The sequence below is a fragment of the Oncorhynchus mykiss genome, chromosome 7 (genome assembly GCF_013265735.2).
Source record: "Oncorhynchus mykiss isolate Arlee chromosome 7, USDA_OmykA_1.1, whole genome shotgun sequence".
In the NCBI taxonomy this organism is placed as follows: Eukaryota; Metazoa; Chordata; class Actinopteri; order Salmoniformes; family Salmonidae; genus Oncorhynchus; species Oncorhynchus mykiss.
In genome coordinates, this window is record NC_048571.1 from 58233456 (window position 1) to 58253130 (window position 19675).

Consider the following 19675-nt stretch of genomic DNA (forward strand, 5'->3'; position numbering starts at 1 on the left):
TTGTAGTAAAAAAAACATTTATTTTCTCCTCCATTATAGTGAAAGGGTTTTACAAAGCAGTAGTACAGTAACAATTTATGAGCCGCCACTTCTTGCCTCTGATATGTGAAACTATGCACTCACTGCAAGGTCACCAGCCACCGTAGCTCTAGTCATGTGGCCGACCGTGTTACACAAAAACACTTTCAGGAGAGATCAGGCGTCAGGTCAGAATCCGTCTCTTCAAGTCTGATTGTGGATGCTCGCCACCCAGGAAGTGCAGAGGCAGTGGGATGATGATTGAGTGCTGATAATGCCTCTGTTGTTGAGGTCAGTGCACAGTGGCTGCCACTCTTGCTGTTCCCTCACTACTATGACTGATTTCAACAAAGGTACAGTAAACAACAACAAACACCACACAATGATGTAGAATATAGGATACAGTAAGGCAAAAAAAACAAGATCAAGATTGTTTTATGTGCATCTCTTGAGTGCTGATTTCAATTCCTTAGCACCAGTATGTTAGTGATTTTATAGCACCAGTTATGTTATACAGTCATCAATGTTCTGTTGAATATGAAATAATATGTTTAGACATACACACATTCTACTGATCCCACCTTGCATTGTGTATCATTCTGAAAGAGAGATGAAAAAAGGGATGATGGGGAAAGTCACTAGAGAAGTAGAGAAAATAAACAAATAGAGGAGTTTTTTGGAACCAAAGATTATGTGGAATACAGTCGAAGATTAAACAGGAAAAGAGATGGGACAGAGGAAGAGAAGGGTGTAGGGGGTGGGATGTGGACCCTAAGAGATGTGGCAGTATTTGGGCTGGAGTTCTCTCTGATGTGTCCATGTTCTCAACAGCCTCCACAGCTCTTCCCACAGCTGCTCCCCAGTGACCCACACTGGCCACTCACCGCCGCTACACCACACCGAGAGAACTGGTCACGGCACATGTCAGCTACAGAGGGAGAGAGAGAGAAGGGTTACAAGTTTGCTCCTGTACTGTCCACGTCTGAGTGTGTCCGTCTGCGTGTGGGTGTGTGTGTGCTTTTCTTTATTAGGGACAGTGGGTTGTGCAACATAAACCAGAAAAAGTGTAGGCTGACCACCTCTTAGCAGCTCTTCATGCGCACACACGGTCCTGACACACACCTCCTTGTTGATCACATACACCCTTCGCAAGCTGAGGAGAGAGTAGCGGGGTTACAGTGTGATATTGAACACTATATAAATCCACTGTCAATACCCTCATGGTAAAAACAAAGGTGCAGTAGCATACCTGTAGAAACAGAGGCTATTCAGACACTGTTTGCATGGCTTGTGAATAGAGTAGAGTCTGGTGCAGGGGTACTGCTCTTCTCGGCAATCTACACAACACAAAACAAGTGAGCCATGCAAGAAAATACATACAACCCTATAGATATCGCAATAAAGCCAATCATTCATGAATCACTTTACACACGGGCCCTCCCTTCCCCTCTCTCTTTCCCTATGTTTCTTACCTAGGGGGCCAGGTTCTGTGGGCTCTGTCTCTGGCTCTGGAAAACAAAACAGAAACTCAACTCCCATTGAAATGGAATACTTCTGTTAATGTGACAACAGAACATGACAGTGGGTGTAGATGTTGAACTGTAGATAATACATGTTGAAGAGTAGATCATGAGAGGTGGGTACGTACCAGATGGACGAGGACGTTCTGGCTCAGGGAATGGTCGAGGACCATGTAACAAGACCTGCTGCTGGACATCCGTGTCAGGATTCTCTGACAGGGAGAGAGAGTTTTCAGTACATCATCAAAGGGCAGAGAAGCTTTCTACATCAGTTTATCAAAACTACGTTTTTATCAAAACTGATGATACTACCAGAGTAATATAGGTAACAAGCTCATACAAGTATCTTACCAGGAAAATAATCAGGGTCATAGTCCTCTGTGAAGCAAAATGAACAACGGTACAGTATGAGATATGCTTTTGTTACATTGACTGGTAACATATGAAAAACTTACAACAAACAAACAGACGGACGGACAGAGACAAGCATGCAAACCTTCATGACAGATGACTAACAGATCTACTCAAATACAGTGGGGATTTTGACCACCTGCTTTCAAAATTGAGAGGAAATGTATAGGAGATTGTCTTTATGCATTCCTTCGTATTCAAGATGTTAGCAAATGATGAAATAATAAGTGGTATTTACAAAAGACTAGTGACATTATTTACACTACATGACCATTATTTACACTACATTTACACTACATGGCCTGCTTGTCGAACATCTCATTCCAAAATCATGGGCATTAATATAGAGTTTCCCCCCTTGGATGCAATAACAGCCTCCACTCTTCTGGGAAGGCTTTCCACTAGATGTTGGAACATTGCTGCGGGGCCTCCATTCAGCTACAAGAGCATTAGCGAGGTCGGGCACTGATGCTGGCTCGCAGTCGGCGTTCCAATTCATCCCAAAGGCTTTCGATGTGGTTGAGGTCAGAGCTCTGTGCAGGCCAGTCAAGTTCTTCCATACCGATCTCGACAAACCATTTCTGTATGAACCTTGCTTTGTGCACGGGGGCATTGACATGCTGAAACATGAAAGAGCCTTCCCCAAACTGTTGACACAAAGTTGGGAGCACAGAATTGTCTACAATGTCAATGTATGCTGTAGCGTTAAGATTTCCCTTCAATGGAACTAAGGGGCCTAGCCTGAACCATTATTCCTTCTCCACCAAACTTTACAGTTGGCACTATGCATTGGGGCAGGTAGCGTTCTACTGGCATCCACAAAACCCAGATTTATCCGTCGGAATGCCAGATGGTGAAGCGTGATTCATCACTCCAGAGAACACGATTCCACTGCTTCAGAGTCCAATGGCGGCGAGCTTTACACCGCTCCTGCCGATGCTTAGCATTGTGCATAGTGATCGTAGGCTTGTGTGCGGCTGCTTGGCCATGAAAACCCATTTCATGAAGCTCCTGATGAACTGTTCTTGTGCTGGCGTTGCTTCCAGAGGCAGTTCGGAACTCGGTAGTGAGTGTTGCAACCAAGGACAGATAATTTTTAGGAGCTACATACTTCATCAGTCGTCGGCCCCGTTCTGTGAGCTTGTGTGGCCTACCACTTTGCGACTGAGCCGTTGTTGCTCCTAGAAGTTTCCACTACACAATAACAGCACTTACAGTTCACATGGGCAGCTCTAGCGGGCAGAAATTTTACAAACTGACTTGTTGGTAAGGTGCCATCCAATGACGCTGCAACGTTGAAGGTCACTGAGCTCTTCAGTAAGGCCATTTTACTGCCAATGTTTGTCTATGGAGATTGCATGGCTGTATGCTCAAATGTGGACACCTGTTAGAAACAGGTGTCACTGAACCTACTAATTTGAATGGGTTTCCAAATACTTTTGTATATATAGTGTATTTATTTGTATTTTACTTATTTTATCCTCATTTTTACTAAGTAAGTTGACTGAGAACACATTCTCATTTACAGCAACAACCTGGGTAATAGTTACAGAGGAGAGGAGGGGGATGAATGAGCCAAATGGAAATGTATAAGGTTTTCTCTCTCCTCCTCACTGTCAGTCCACCTCCACACAGGACCCATGGCCCAGCGTCGTCCGGGTTGGGCCGGTGTGGGCCGGCAATGTAAATAAGAATGTGTTCTTAACTGACTTGCCTAATTAAATAAAGGTTACATTTAAAAATGTAATTTAAAATAGAGAGCAAACATGAGTCTTCCTACTGCTCTCCGTGCCACACACAGGACATGAAATGTTTCCACCTGCCTGGTCAAATTGAACATTTGTCATGGTTTACCCTCAGGGCAGGTAGACAAAAGATGTGAAAATGTGGTGAGACAGTACTGAGTCACTGTGTGTTTGTACACATGGACAGATAGTGTAGTAATGACATGGATGAACTCACCCAGGAAAGGAAAGGGTTCTTGGTAGAGTGGGGGCTGGGCTAGCAGAAGGACTGTTGAGGCAAAGTTAGCTAAATGTTTAGGCAAAGGTGCTGGACAAGTGTTTTGTGGTGGTGCTAAGCACAATGTGAAAAACAGTATTGTGTAGAATGAGTATTAGGTTGGTCTATTGTTGTGTGTACACTACAGTAGAGTTGTGCATGTTGTGTATATTATGTAGTGTGCAGTGTGCAAGACTCACCTGGCATGGAGAGCAGTAGGAGGACTCTCATGGTCGTGTTCTGTGTGGAGGTAGACTGACACTGAGGAAGAGAGACCTTATACATTGTCAAATGAGTTACTGATTCCAAGTGATATAGAGAGATCTGTCACATAGTGTTCACGCGACATAGATGTATTTCTATGTCACTTTTCAGAATCTTTACCCATGGGCCTCTTGTCTTTTCCCTTCCATCTCTCCTGTCTTGCATTCTAGCCTCACCTCTTCCCTTTCCCTGGACTCACCTCCCCTCCACCTCCTCCACGCTCTCCTTCATTCTGCCCTGCCCTGGCCCCATAAAGTAAAAAAAAAAGGAAAACTTGGACAGAAAGAATGTCTGTCTTTCTTAACAATCCCTGTTTTTCTCCTTTCCTCTGTTCCACTGTGAAACGCTCTAAAGCAGACAGACCAGTGGCTAAATTCCAGGAAAATAACCACTGAGCCCCTCCACCATCTTCTATATCCCTCTCTCCACGTCTCTCATTTTCCCTCTGTCACCCTCTGTCATTTCCCTTAAACACTCCCCCTCACCTCTGTCTCTCTCTCTCTCTCTCTCTGTCTCTCTCTCTCTCAAGAAGAGAGCACTTTTCTTGTAGAATAAGCAAATACTCCTCTGCTTCTGCTTAACTGTACTGCACACAATCAGACAGTCCAGCTTATGTGGGTTTTGTGCACTTATCGTGTGATCATCCGTATGTGTGATTGTCATCACATATGTTTCATATTATGAGGTGTGTGGCATACATGTGCATATGATTGGATGTAATGTGTGAGTGTACATGTATGTATGAAGGTATATGTCACCAAAGTGTGTGTGTGTCTGTGTGTGTGTGTTCAGACATTCCTCTTGTGCATCACAGTGGCTATTGGAAACCATATGTTTTCACAGCACACATCTGGGAGCTATTACACCCCCTTCTTCAACCCCATTTCATTTCTCCCCCTCCCCAGCCCTCCCCGACCCCCTCCCCCAAAGCATAAGGACTTGGGAACAATGCCACCATGAAAGGGGAGAGCCATGTCTCTCCTTATCTTTCCTCTCATTCCTACTAAACAGTTTGTTTGTTTTCAAGTGCTATGTAAAATTTTAAAAAGTGCATATAATTTCCCTCCAGCTCTCCCCCTGGCTCTAATCCCCTCCCCTCTCCCTCTAATACTCTTTAATATCCCTCATTCATTTTCTCCTTTTCCTCTGTTTTATTTATGTTGGCCAGCCCCTCTCCATTGTATTGTCATGGCCTCCAGCAATAACCCCACCCCTGGAGTGCAGAAAGCCCCATCCAGTGTAAACAGACGACCAATAAACAACCTCAAGTCAGTTTAGAACAATCTTCAAATAAAGTACCATTCTGAACAAACCTCAAGTCAGTTTAGAACAATCTTCAAATAAAGTACCATTCTGAACAAATTAAAGGATTAAAATACTTGTCAAATAACCACATTCCATTAGACCCAACCATGTCGTGAATTGCGTGATTTTATAAAAGTTGTAGAGGTAGGCTATAACTTCCAGTACTGATGATGGATACATACTGTATATGCATATTTCATATCGCACACCACCATGACAAATGGTTAAAAACTGTAGCCTACCTACTACTCCCTTGACCTTTGAATTCAAATATTAAAATTAATAAAAATAAGCGCACATGATTACAAATACATTTATGCTGTTTTTGCAATTATTTAATATTTGGACATATTAATTTTAACAACTTGCATCAATTTGTAGCTCTTACCTTATTTTTATTTTCTCCGGCGATCCGCAAGTCTCATGCGTCCGTCTTCAGCAGTCTGACCGAGCGCCACATTGTAACGCCCCGCCTTCAAGCCCCCTCTCCCCACCTCTGTCTGTCCCATCGCCCACTCCCGCCAATCACAGTCAGGAGACCATGGCACTGACTGACTGCACATAAACCCACTAACCTTCAGGATGGATAAATAGGTTTGAAAGCAGTAGACTGTATACATGATTGATTCTAGTGGCCCATTTTGTTCTCCCTTTTCACTATGAGTGTACATGTCTCTCTACTCCAGGATTAGTCTGTAAAAGGCTGACATCTAGAGGACATAGATTGAAATTCCACACACGTATATGACACAGTGCACTAGCCTAGTGGGTCAATTTCTGCAACAAACTAAAAGTGATTAAACACGAGTGCTCCACTGTTTTGGTTCCCTGGTTACCACAGCGTAAATCGAACCGGTGTACATGTGCAGTACTGTGTGACAGCAAAGTGCTGCATCTCGCTCATCTCAATATATCTGGTGCTGCCCATGGCAACGACATTTTGCAGAGAGCACCTTTAAAAAGTAAAATACAAACTGCAGGACTGACAACCAGAGCATGCAAAGTTTAATAACAGGACTGACAACCAGAGCATGCAAAGTTTAATAACAGGACTGACAACCAGAGCATGCAAAGTTTAATAACAGGACTGACAACCAGAGCATGCAAAGTTTAATAACAGGACTGACAACCAGAGCATGCAAAGTTTAATAACAGGACTGACAACCAGAGCATGCAAAGTTTAATAACAGGACTGACAACCAGAGCATGCAAAGTTTAATAACAGGACTGACAACCAGAGCATAAAGTTTAATAAGCAAAGCAGGGTTTTTTGTTGACTTGAGCTGATCTTAAAACCAATCGACATTTTAATGCTGTACATGCTTCTTCAGCACTCCACAATGAATGTGATGTTAAAAATGAATTTGAACAAAATAGTATAGGACAGACAGCACGTTTGATCACAAGCAGGCATAATAACCAGGGATACAACGGTAGGCATTAAAGCATTACATTTATTACACATTAAAACAAAGACTCCCGTTATATATATATATATATACACACACACTCACAGTTGAAGTCAGAAGTTTATATACACTTAGGTTGGAGTCAATTAAACTTGTTTTTCAACCACTCCACAAATTTCTTGTTAACAAACTATAGTTTTGGCAAGTCGGTTAGGACATTTACGTTGTGCATGACACAAGTAATTTTTCCAACAATTGTTTACAGACAGATTATTTCACTTAAATCACAATTCCAGTGGGTCAGAAGTTTACATACACTAAGTTGACTGTGCCTTTAAACAGCTTGGAAAATTCCAGAAAATGGTGTCATGGCTTTAGAAGCTTCGGAATGGCTAATTGACATAATTTGAGTCAATTGGAGGTGTACCTGTGGATGTATTTCAAGGCCTACCTTCAAACTCAGTGCCTCTTTGCTTGACATCATGGGAAAATCAAAAGAAACCAGCCAAGACCTCCACAAGTCTGGTTCATCCTTTGGAGCAATTGCCAAACGCCTGAAGTCACCACGTTCATCTGTACAAACAATAGTACGCAAGTATAAACACCATGGGACCACGCAGCCGTCATACCGCTCAGGAAGGAGACGCATTCTCTCTCCTAGAGATGAACATACTTTAGTTTGAAAAGTGCAAATCAACCCCAGAACAACAGCAAATGACCTTGTGAAGATGCTGGAGGAAACAGGTACAAAAGTATCTATATCCACAGTAAAACGAGTCCTATATCGACATAACCTCAAAGGCCGCACAGTAAGGAAGAAGCCACTGTTCCAAAGCCGCATAAAAAAGACAGATTACGGTTTGCAACTGCACATGGGGACAAAGATGGTACTTTTTGGACAAATGCCCTCTGGTCTGATGAAACAAAAATTGTACTGTTTGGCCATAATGGCCATAGTTATGTTTGGAGGAAAAATGGGGGGGCTTGCAAGCTGGAGAACACCATCCCAACCGTGAAGTACGGGGGTGGCAGCATCATGTTGTGAGTGCTTTGCTGCAGGAGGGACTGGTGCACTTCACAAAATAGATGGCATCATGAGGTAGGAAAGTTATGTGGATATACTGAAGCAATATCTCAAGACATCAGTCGATAAGTTAAAGCTTGGTCCCAAATGGACAATGACCCAAAGCATACTTCCAAAGTTGTGGCAAAATGGCTTAAGGACAACAAAGTGGAGTGGCCATCACAAAGCCCTGACCTCAATCCTATAGACAATTTGTGGGCAGAACTGAAAAAGTGTGTGCGAGCAAGGAGGCCTTACAAACCTGACTCCGTTACACCAGCTCTGTCAGGAGGAATGGGTCAAAATTCACCCAACGTATTGTGGGAAGCTTGATGAAGGCTACTTAAAACGTTTGACCCAAATGAAACAATTTAAAGGCAATGCTACCAAATACTAATTGAGTGTATTTAAACTTCTGACCCACTGGGAATGTGATGAAAGAAATAAAAGCTTAAATAAATCACTACCATTATTCTAACATTTCACATTCTTAAAATAAAGTGGTGATCCTAACTGAACCAAAGACAGGGAATTTTTACTAGGATTAAATGTCAGGAATTGTGAAAAAACAGAGTTTAAATGTATTTGACTAAGGTGTATTAACTTCCGACTTCAACTGTATATAGTTATGATGGATGAGCAACAGATATACATATTTATTGTCTGTGAATCCATCACCCTCTGAACTCAAACCCACCCACACCAGACCAAACAATGGGAATGAACCATCATTCTAGTGAAGTTAGCAGGTCATGTCTCACATCTCTCCCAACTGTTCCCTAGGATTCCAATTTTTTAATTTTTTATTTTTTATTATACCTTTTTTTGTATCCAAATCCGGCTTTAAACTTCTTCACAACAGTATCTCGGACCTGCCTGGTGTGTTCCTTGTTCTTCATGATGCTCTCTGCGCTTTTAACGGACCTCTGAGACTATCACAGTGCAGGTGCATTTATACGGAGACTTGATTACACACAGGTGGATTGTATTTATCATCACTAGTCATTTAGGTCAACATTGGATCATTCAGAGATCCTCACTGAACTTCTGGAGAGAGTTTGCTGCACTGAAAGTAAAGGGGCTGAATAATTTTGCACGCCCAATTTTTCAGTTTTTGATTTGTTAAAAAAGTTTGAAATATCCAATAAATGTCGTTCCACTTCATGATTGTGTCCCACTTGTTGTTGATTCTTCACAAAAAAATACAGTTTTATATCTTTATGTTTGAAGCCTGAAATGTGGCAAAAGGTCGCAAAGTTCAAGGGGGCCGAATACTTTCGCAAGGCACTGTACCCTTCAAAGGGAGGAGTAATGTTTATTAGACCGAGGTTACCTTGGGGCAGGTCTTAGTGCAGTTCATGATGGTGTGACAGCGGTAGAGAGAGAAAGGATCCTGCAGCTTGGAGAGACGCTCCTCTGTGAACTCGTCTCTCGAGTCGATCATCCAACGGTAGGCCTGGAGAAGGACAGCCATGTGAGCTCACAAACAGTCCAAGGTGCATACGCACATTCACTCATCAGTGTCCCGTTGATCAAAATACAACAACTCTGAATCAAACTAGTCAGACTAGTCTAAACTCATACACAAAAGCACAGGCCTGCATAAGGACAGCAGGTCCCAGGTACTTGTCTCCATTCCACCAGTAGCTGGGGCAGCTGGTGCTGCAGCACGCACACAGAATACATTCATACAGCCCGTCCTGACAGGGAGAGACAGGACAGTAAAAAACAGAGCACAGAAGACATTTTGACAAAATGGACACAGTTGCAGCACTCTGTTCAACCATCTAAATTCTGCTCATTGTCAATGAACCAGAAGTAATTTGGGTGTACCAGTTTTTGTCTGTCCTCCACAGTCTGAGGGTATTGTTCCTTTCCCTCATTTGTCTCATCCTTCTTCTTCAGGTAGGGCTCGATTGACTTGTACTGAGCATAGAAATTACTCATGTCCTGCAACCAAAAGAACGCCATCACAAACTCACTCCAACTTTAATGTGGGATTGACAATTAAAATAATACAGCCAGTGTGTGACACGCTTGTATGGAATGATGATACTCACAGGGACCAGATCTTTGACCACATACATGTGTGGCAGAGGGTAGATCTTGGTAGCCTTGCTGGTGTTGGTGTCAATCTTGTTCAGACAGGCCAGTGTGTTGCCTCCATTGATGTTCATTGCACAGGATCCACAGATACCTGCACCATAGCAAACACATACAAACACTGCCTTACTCACATTATATGAAGTTGCAAAAGGAACGGATCCGTGTTATTTTTCCTTGACTGGGGCATGTCCATTGGAGGATAGTCAGTCACTAGAATAAACCTGATCTGGTATCACCCCTGGACAACCTGTTCTAAGATAATTCCATCCTGGACACACTTTCCAACCTTAACGACATCTAAATCCCTAACGTAACAAAAACACAGTAAACCAACATTTACAGTGCCTTGCGAAAGTATTCGGCCCCCTTGAACTTTGCGACCTTTTGCCACATTTCAGGCTTCAAACATAAAGATATAAAACTATTTTTTTTGAAGAATCAACAACAAGTGGGACACAATCATGAAGTGGAACAACATTTATTGGATATTTCAAACTTTTTTAACAAATCAAAAACTGAAAAATTGGGCGTGCAAAATTATTCAGCCCCTTTACTTTCAGTGCAGCAAACTCTCTCCAGAAGTTCAGTGAGGATCTCTGAATGATCCAATGTTGACCTAAATGACTAATGATGATAAATACAATCCACCTGTGTGTAATCAAGTCTCCGTATAAATGCACCTGCACTGTGATAGTCTCAGAGGTCCGTTAAAAGCGCAGAGAGCATCATGAAGAACAAGGAACACACCAGGCAGGTCCGACATACTGTTGTGAAGAAGTTTAAAGCCGGATTTGGATACAAAAAGATTTCCCAAGCTTTAAACATCCCAAGGAGCACTGTGCAAGCGATAATATTGAAATGGAAGGAGTATCAGACCACTGCAAATCTACCAAGACCTGGCCGTCCCTCTAAACTTTCAGCTCATACAAGGAGAAGACTGATCAGAGATGCAGCCAAGAGGCCCATGATCACTCTGGATGAACTGCAGAGATCTACAGCTGAGGTGGGAGACTCTGTCCATAGGACAACAATCAGTCTTATATTGCACAAATCTGGCCTTTATGGAAGAGTGGCAAGAAGAAAGCCATTTCTTAAAGATATCCATAAAAAGTGTTGTTTAAAATTTGCCACAAGCCACCTGGGAGACACACCAAACGTGGAAGAAGGTGCTCTGGTCAGATGAAACCAAAATTGAACTTTCTGGCAAAAATGCAAAACGTTGTGTTTGGCGTAAAAGCAACCCAGCTGAACACACCATCCCCACTGTCAAACATGGTGGTGGCAGCATCATGGTTTGGGCCTGCTTTTCTTCAGCAGGGACAGGGAAGATGGTTAAAATTGATGGGAAGATGGATGGAGCCAAATACAGGACCATTCTGGAAGAAAACCTGATGGAGTCTGCAAAAGACCTGAGACTGGGACGGAGATTTGTCTTCCAACAAGACAGTGATCCAAAACATAAAGCAAAATCTACAATGGAATGGTTCAAAAATAAACATATCCAGGTGTTAGAATGGCCAAGTCAAAGTCCAGACCTGAATCCAATCGAGAATCTGTGGAAAGAACTGAAAACTGCTGTTCACAAATGCTCTCCATCCAACCTCACTGAGCTCGAGCTGTTTTGCAAGGAGGAATGGGAAAAAATGTCAGTCTCTCGATGTGCAAAACTAATAGAGACATACCCCAAGCGACTTACAGCTGTAATCGCAGCAAAAGGTGGCGCTACAAAGTATTAACTTAAGGGGGCTGAATAATTTTGCACGCCCAATTTTTCAGTTTTTGATTTGTTAAAAAAGTTTTAAATGTCGTTCCACTTCATGATTGTGTCCCACTTGTTGTTGATTATTCACAAAAAAATACAGTTTTATATCTTTATGTTTGAAGCCTGAAATGTGGCAAAAGGTCGCAAAGTTCAAGGGGGCCGAATACTTTCGCAAGGCACTGTAAGAACACTAATCCCAGCTCTTCTCTCGCTCCCCAAAGAACATTAGTGATTCACCACTAGAATCATCTCAACCATTTCCTCTATTCATCAGTATCCCCAAAATAACCCTACTTCCCTCCACACACTGACCCTCTCTGCAGGAGCGACGGAAGGTCAGAGTGCCATCCATCTCATTCTTTATCTTGATGAGGGCGTCCAATACCATGGGGCCACAGCTGTGGAAAGGAGGGAAGCAGACAGTCCACTTATTGTTAAGAACCTCATCTGTACACTGAAGATGTATGAGAACAGGATTGACACCTATATACTGAACAAAAATAGACCCACCCACTGGGGAGCAAGGCCCAGCCAACCAGAATTTGTTTTTCCCCACAAAAGGCCTTTATTACAGACAGAAATACTGCTAAGCACCCCCTCAGACGATCCCACAGGTGAAGAAGTCGGAAGTGGAGGTCATGGTTACACGTGGTTTGCGGTTGTGAAGCCGGTTAGACAGACTGCCAAATTCTCTAAAACGACGTTGGGGGCGGCTTATGGTATAGAAATTAAGATTCAATTATCTGGCAACAGCTCTGGTGGAAATCCCTCCAGATGGCATGCCAATTGCACACTTACTCAAAACTTGAGATATCTGTGGTATTGTGTTGTGACAAAACTGCACATTTTAGAGTGGCCTTTTATTGTCCGCAGCACAAGGTGAACCTGTGTAATGATCATGCTGTTTAATCAGCTTCTTGATATGCCACACCTGATTATCTTAGCAAATGCTCACTATCAGGGATATAAACAAATTAGTGCAAAAACATTTTGAGAAATAAGCTTTTTGTGCGCATGGACAATTTCTTGTATCATTTATTTCAGCTTATGAAACATGGGACAAAGACTTTACATGTTGCGTTTATATTTTTTGTTCAGTATACTTTACAAATCCATGCTATGATAGTACTCCAGGGTATTTTTGTCACAATGCCTCATTGCCAGAACTGAGCCAACAGAATTGGACAGATGGAGAAAGAACAGGAAGAGGACTGGGAACCTGTCCAGAGTATCAGGGTTTTCTCCTTAATTCCATATAAAGGGTGCTCATGATTCCCTCTCGAACAAATCCAAATATTTGTCACATGCGCCGAATGCAACAGGTGTGTATACTTTGTATACTTTTATACCTTGAAATGCTTACTTAAAAAGCCCTTCCCCAACAACTCAGTAAAAAAATAAAAAAAATAATAGGAAATAGCACAGTACCTTAACAATAATGACTCTATATACAACGAGTACTCCATCACCAGCAAACACAAGGGGAGGTCTGTACTAACAAGATCTGAAACTGTGATAAATTACAAAGTGCCTGTTCCAATGACCTAATGGAAGTGTTCAACTGATAAGGCGGGCTGTACTCACGTGTTGAGATCAATCTCAAAGGTCTGCATGCGGGGCTTATCCCCCACCGTGTCTGGGTCCCAGCGGTACACCTGGAACTTCTTGACTCTGGGCTGGGGTGCTGTGGCCGCCGCTGTCTGGGCGTACCGAACCGCCTGAAGTAACAGAGGAGAGAGAATGAGGAGAGCTCAGCCTGTCTGTCATGAACCACATTACAAGCTGTGGGATTGAACAACTTCTTCATGACTGACGACTCAATGCTCCTGGTAGAAGAATGTGTATTGGCAGTGTCGAGTGTATACACAACATTAAGAACACCTGCTCGACCAGGAGAAAGCTATGATCCTTTATTGGATGTCACTTGTTAAATCCACTTCAATCAGTGTAGATGAAGGAGAGGAAACAGATTCAAGAAGGATTTTTAAGCCTTGAGACGTGTATATGTGCCATTCAGAGGATGAATGGGCAAGACAAAAGTTAAGTGTCTTTGAACAGGGTATGGTAGTAGGCGCCAGGCGCACCAGTTTGTGTCAAGAGCTGCAACCTGCTGGATTTTAATGCTCAACAAATCCTTCTTTAACCTCTCTCCTCCCCTTCATCTACACTGATTGAAGTGGCTCTAACAAATGATCCCTTATTGATGTCACAACTTCCACCTGGTCTGTCATGGAAAGAGCAGGTGTTCTTAATGTTTTGTATACTCTGGTCATATACAAATAAACAGGGTTTTAAATTATTATGTTTAGTTAAATATATCTGTTTGGGCTTTTTGCAGTCTACAAATTATTTGTAATTATGTTCCGGCCCCCTGATTATACGCTAAAGAAAAGAGCTTCAGCCCATGGCTAAATCTAGCTGATGATCCCTGGTATATAAAGCATACTGGGGTATTTTGAAATACCCATGGTTTGTTTCTCAATACAGTTTATATACACACATTGCTCAAAAAAACTAAGGGAACACTAAAATAACACATCCTAGATCTGAATTAATGAAATATTCTTATTAAATACTTTTCTTTACATAGTTGAATGTGCTGACAACAAAATCACATAAAAATTATCAAATTTATCAACCCATGGAGGTCTGGATTTGGAGTCACACTCAAAATTAAAGTGGAAAACCACACTACAGGCTAATCCAACTTTGATGTAATGTCCTTAAAACAAGTCAAAATGAGGTTCAGTAGTGTGTGTGGCCTCCACGTGCCTGTATGACCTCCCTACCACGCCTGGGCATGCTCCTGATGAGGTGGCGGATGGTCTCCTGAGGGATCTCCTCCCAGACCTGGCCTAAAGCATCCGCCAACTCCTGGACAGTCTGTGGTGCAACAGAGACATGGAGCGAGACATGATGTCCCAGATGTGCTCAATTGGATTCAGGTCTGGGGAACGGGCGGGCCAGTCCATAGCATCAATGCCTTCCTCTTGCAGGAACTGCTGACACTCCAGCCACATGAGGTCTAGCATTGTCTTGCATTAGGAGGAACCCAGGGCCAACCGCACCAGCATATGGTCTCACAAGGGGTCTGAGGATCTCATCTCGGTACCTAATGGCAGTCAGGCTACCTCTGGCGAGCACATAGAGGGCTGTGCGGCCCCCCAAAGAAATGCCACCCCACGACTTACCCACCGCCAAGCCGGTCATGCTGGAGGATGTTGCAGGCAGCAGAACGTTCTCCACATCGTCTCCAGACTGTCACATTTGTCACATGAGCTCAGTGTGAACCTGCTTTCATCTGTGAAGAGCACAGGGCGCCAGTGGCGAATTTGCCAATCTTGGTGTTGTCTGGCAAATGCCAAACGTCCTGCACGGTGTTGGGCTGTAAGCACAACCCCCACCCGTGGACGTTGGGCCCTCATGGAGTCTGTGTCTGCTCAAACGGTCAGAAACATGCACATTTGTGGCCTGCTGGAGGTCATTTTGCAGGGCTCTGGCAGTGCTCCTCCTGCTCCTCCTTGCACAAAGGCGGATGTAGCGGTCCTGCTGCTGGGTTGTTGCCCTCCTACGGCCTCCTCCACGTCTCCTAATGTACTGGCCTGTCTCCTGGTAGCGCCTCCATGCTCTGGACACTACGCTGACAGACACAGCAAACCTTCTTGCCACAGCTCGCATTGATGTCCCATCCTGGATGAGCAGCACTACCTGAGCCACTTGTGTGGGTTGTATACTCCGTCTCATGCTACCACTAGAGTGAAAGCACCGCCAGCATTCAAAAGTGACCAAAACATCAGCCAGGAAGCATAGGAACTGAGAAGTGGTCTGTGGTCACCACCTGCAGAACCACTCCTTTATTGGGGGTGTCTTGCTAATTGCCTATAATTTCCACCTGTTGTCTATTCCATTTGCACAACAGCATGTGGTCCCAAATCTGGGATTAAGGGGCTCTTTTCCAAGTTTAAAATAATAAACATTCAACATTGGCCATGCTGTTAATGAAGCATGATTTGTGCCGCTTTAGTGAGTTGAAGACAACTGGGAAGTCAGGAATAAACAAGCTCCAAATGGGAAAATACGTTTTGAACTGTCATCCAACTCGGAATTGTAAATCCATCCTTTTTCTAGAGCAACGACCTGAAGATCAATGACGTCATCATGATTCAACCCACCCCGAGTTCCCAGTTGTTTTGAAAGCACCATAAATCCAGAGAATGCCAGACTTTCATGACAACATTTGCCCACCAAGGACCACCGCACCCCCTTCCTGTTCAAGTGAACACAGGACAACAAAGGTGAGTCCAAAAATGGAATGCATGCTGCTGCACAAATGATGTAATATGCTATGGAAATATTTATACTGTAGATAAGAAATAATACTAAGTGTATGTTGTGTAGTAAGATGTTAGTAGTCCATGTGACTCACCCTAATAATTTGGTATATTAACCCCTCTTAATTTCACCTATTGTACTGGACTTGGTGCTGCACATGTAGCCAATAACCTGTTTTAGAGAAATGTAATAATCGAATATTGTGAGAGCTTTCATTGTCTGCTTATATGCCCCCTTTAATTTATCCTACGGTTCTGACTGGATGTACAGGGAGAACACTAAGAACGGCCTATGTTCTGAATTATGTCGCTGTTCATTTCAAAAGTGCTAAACAAATAGTTATATTGACTACATCCATCCTAGCTCGCTCATTAATGTCTTAATCGAAATGATAGATGGCCTCTTATCCTCTCGTCATCCCCATATGCCATAGTTTGTACATCTGAATTATCAGTAGAAACCACATTTGTTTAATATCAGATGTTTTTTTTAAAGGCAGTAATTGAGACTGAATGAACTGTTTTGCTGCCAGACAAGGCTCCTCTGATAGCCAGGTGTAGCAGTGGTAAGATGTTGGGACTGTTGTTGGGACAACTTTATGTAGGCCCTAACAGTTTGTGGGCACCGTTTAAATGCTAAAATCACCACTGGTTTCACTAAGGTCAAATAATTTCGGTCAAGCACTGGGCTCCAGCTATGCATTTGGTTTGCTAACTTGCTCACCAAGTAGCTTGCAAGATCAAGCTTCTTGGTTACAGCAGAAACAATCAATCCCCTCCCGAGTCATAGATCAAGATCCCTGTTGTCTAATACTTGTTTTGTGCGTGCAGCAAACTGCGACCTCTGCCAAGTGAACCGTTGTTTGATAAACGGAGAAGGAGCAACCTTGTCATAGCATGGGACATTCTTTAAATTTTGGCAGGGGAAACAGAGTGAATTTTTAAAAATAAAAATCTATGGATTCCAACTCTAACAAATCAGGACAAACACAGGTACACAGTAAGCGTTAAATAATTGACATTTATAGAAGTATCTAGTGGTAGTGCATTTTTGAAGTCACTAATTTCATACACCATTGGAAAACAGTGGATTACGTTGCACAATTTGACAGAGGTCACATAGAATTACATTTTTATAGAAAGGTATTTGGCCTGTACTGAAGTGCTCAATAACTTTCAACATTGCACCTTTCAAACAAGTCAGTTCGTAAAATGTCTGCCCTGGTCAACTGTAAGTGTGGTTATTGTGTAGTGGAAACCTCTAGGAGCAACAACGGCTCAGCCGTGACGTGGTAGGCCACACAAGCTCACAGAACAGTTCCTCTGGGTACCAGCTCATGTGGGAGTAGAGGGAAATGAAGAGATGGATGTTAACACCAAGCAGACTCATTAAACATCCTAAAGTTGAGATGGAATTGTCAATCAGTAAAGCAGAAGCCAAGGGGTTAATAAGAACAGTGGTTAAAAACAAATGAAAAGATTTGTGGAACAGGGAGGGAAAGGGAAGACACCAGCATAAGATGCAGGGAGGTCCTCAGGTCGAGGTGAGAAGGGAGGAAGGGGTCATCACAAGGCTGAGATTGGGACACACAAGGATCAAAAGTACATTGAAATTGGTAGGAAAACATCTGACTGGGAAGTGTGATTGTCAGGAAGAGATGGAGACAGTGGAACACATATTTTAGTGCCAGCAATATGGGAGGGAAAGAGATTGTTATTCGATTTAAGGAGTAATGGGGTTGAAGAACCAATATTAAGTTAACTGCTGGGGTTCATCTTCAGGGGATGTAGTATTTAATTATGCATTTAGTTTCCTTAGACTTAGAGAATAATGGGTAGGATTCAGACCTTCCCTCAGTTCTGTCTCTGGTCCACACTCCAGTCCAGTTGGAGGCGGTAATGCACCTTAAAGTTGGTTGCCAACCTCCATATAAATTCCACAGAAGAAGCCCAAACAGCCAAATACTCAATTTAAATGTGAATCGATTCTCATTTGCTGTAATATTACGGTTCTAGAAACATAAATCCCTCTACTTTAATATCACAACTAAGTTTACAAATTGAAAACATACAAGTACTGTACACTAACAGTTGCAACCACATTATTGTTCAGTGACAACACGATATTGGCGTACCTTCCATTTACACACAAGTGTTAGTGTAACGGATGTGAAATGGCTAGCTAGTTAGCGGTGGTGCACGCTAACTAATAGCGTTTCAATCGGTGATGTCACTTGCTCTGAGACCTTGAAGTAGTGGTTCCCCTTGCTCTGCAAGGGCCGCGGCTTTTGTGGAGCGATGGGTAACTGTTGTTGATGTGTGCAGAGGGGACGTACTAAAGTTATACCGTTACATTAGGAGACACAAATAGCTAATTAGCACAGGTAGTCCGTCTTCCGTCTGTTTTCCGTAAACAAGAGCTGTAACATGGAAATATGGCCATGTGGGAACCCTAACACTATAAAAAGGTGTGCATTAATTAATTGAACATGAACTTGAATGTTAATATTATTATTTCTCACCGATATTTTTTTTTATTATTATTATTTCTCACCGTTATGAAATATACATTCCTTATAATTCCAAAACCATAAGGAAAGCGATGGGTGTTCATGTTTAGAGTAAGCGTCAGGGCTCTTAACAAAATATCCAAGATCAGAAGATATTATCGTCAAGAGACACAATGTGCCAAATATTTTACCGGATGTATAAATGTAAAACATCCGGTTAGCGTTCACACTCACTACCAATATGGTGATGAGAGGAAACGAAGTGGGATAAATGGAGTGAGATGGATTTTGGCCAACATTCTGCTGATCTACACACTGTTCTGCTTCCAAAACTGTAATCTGTAACAAACAGTGTTCTGCATTTTATAGACTTTGACCTTTGTCAAAGTTTCACTAAATTGCGTTGTTTAGAAAGTAGTGCAAGGGCAAATTGAGTTATTGCACACGGGCACATAATTCCCGAAAATAAATATGCTTGAACGCGCCAATAGGATTTTACTACTTCGTACTTGGCTCTGCCCACCTCCTTGATTGTTCTGCCCACTGTGATTAATTTACTCCCATTGGAAACAACAGGCTCTGGTCGATCTTGGGTTAGTTATACAAATCTTTGCTAAAGCAATTAGTGTCTATGGGTATGCTAGCTGACAAGCAAGCGCACGTCGTTCGAAAAGATCAACAAACCGCATTAATTTATTAGGCAATCGTTCAAATGGACACAGCCTTACCACCATTCCAGTGGAAGAACGGAATGCCACCGTACTACAGCGACCCAAAGACGATAGACAAACGACCGACATCTTGCGCAATCTGTGGTTCTCTGACCTCTCTCTGGTATCTGCTGTCCCTGAATGCACTGCGGTATTTCCTTTAATAAAAACTGATCTGTGATCAGTGTTAAACGTCTTTGGTTTTACCAAACTATGCAGATTTGCGAAAATTATATTGTCACTATATGATTGATTTGCAGATTAG

The 19675-nt window shown here is 42.7% G+C and overlaps 2 protein-coding genes across 6 annotated transcripts; both read right to left on the reverse strand.

Moving 5' to 3' along the window:
• Positions 1-6097, reverse strand: LOC110528061 (microfibrillar-associated protein 2). 4 transcript variants are annotated; one of them, XM_021609850.2, is made up of 9 exons: positions 5908-6097; positions 4151-4211; positions 3912-3962; positions 1890-1916; positions 1667-1750; positions 1491-1526; positions 1268-1355; positions 1098-1171; positions 1-946 (listed from the first exon to the last, which is right to left on the reverse strand). In XM_021609850.2, the coding sequence occupies exons 2-9, from the start codon at positions 4179-4181 to the stop codon at positions 843-845; spliced, it is 495 nt and encodes a 164-aa protein (XP_021465525.1). In that variant the 5' UTR covers positions 4182-4211; positions 5908-6097; the 3' UTR covers positions 1-842. The 4 variants fall into 4 exon arrangements, with proteins under 4 accessions (XP_021465525.1, XP_021465526.1, XP_036839512.1 ...); XM_021609851.2 differs by having other exon boundaries at positions 4151-4226; positions 5908-6040; XM_036983617.1 differs by lacking the exon at positions 3912-3962 and having other exon boundaries at positions 5908-6059.
• Positions 6098-9241: 3144 nt separating this feature from the next.
• Positions 9242-19582, reverse strand: LOC110528062 (succinate dehydrogenase [ubiquinone] iron-sulfur subunit, mitochondrial). Of its 2 annotated transcripts, XM_036983619.1 has the most exons (7): positions 19429-19582; positions 13444-13577; positions 12172-12257; positions 10052-10188; positions 9825-9941; positions 9590-9691; positions 9243-9447 (listed from the first exon to the last, which is right to left on the reverse strand). In XM_036983619.1, the coding sequence occupies exons 1-7, from the start codon at positions 19498-19500 to the stop codon at positions 9310-9312; spliced, it is 786 nt and encodes a 261-aa protein (XP_036839514.1). In that variant the 5' UTR covers positions 19501-19582; the 3' UTR covers positions 9243-9309. The 2 variants fall into 2 exon arrangements, with proteins under 2 accessions (XP_036839515.1, XP_036839514.1); XM_036983620.1 differs by lacking the exon at positions 9590-9691 and having other exon boundaries at positions 9242-9447.
• Between the last annotated feature and the right edge of the window lie 93 nt (positions 19583-19675).

Excerpts from the sequence above, each read along its gene's own strand:
- LOC110528061 (XM_021609850.2), bottom strand. The coding sequence starts at position 4,181 with ATGAGAGTCCTCCTACTGCTCTCCATGCCAG. Across the intron at positions 1,751-1,889 it reads TGACCCTGATTATTTTCCTG|AGAATCCTGACACGGATGTC; the intron begins GTAAGATACTTG and ends TCTCCCTGTCAG. Across the intron at positions 1,356-1,490 it reads CACAGAACCTGGCCCCCTAG|ATTGCCGAGAAGAGCAGTAC; the intron begins GTAAGAAACATA and ends TGTGTTGTGTAG.
- LOC110528062 (XM_036983619.1), bottom strand. The coding sequence starts at position 19,500 with ATGTCGGTCGTTTGTCTATCGTCTTTGGGTCGCTGTAGTACGGTGGCA. Across the intron at positions 10,189-12,171 it reads CCGTCGCTCCTGCAGAGAGG|GTATCTGTGGATCCTGTGCA; the intron begins GTCAGTGTGTGG and ends GCTATGGTGCAG. Across the intron at positions 9,942-10,051 it reads TGGTCAAAGATCTGGTCCCT|GACATGAGTAATTTCTATGC; the intron begins GTGAGTATCATC and ends TTTTGGTTGCAG.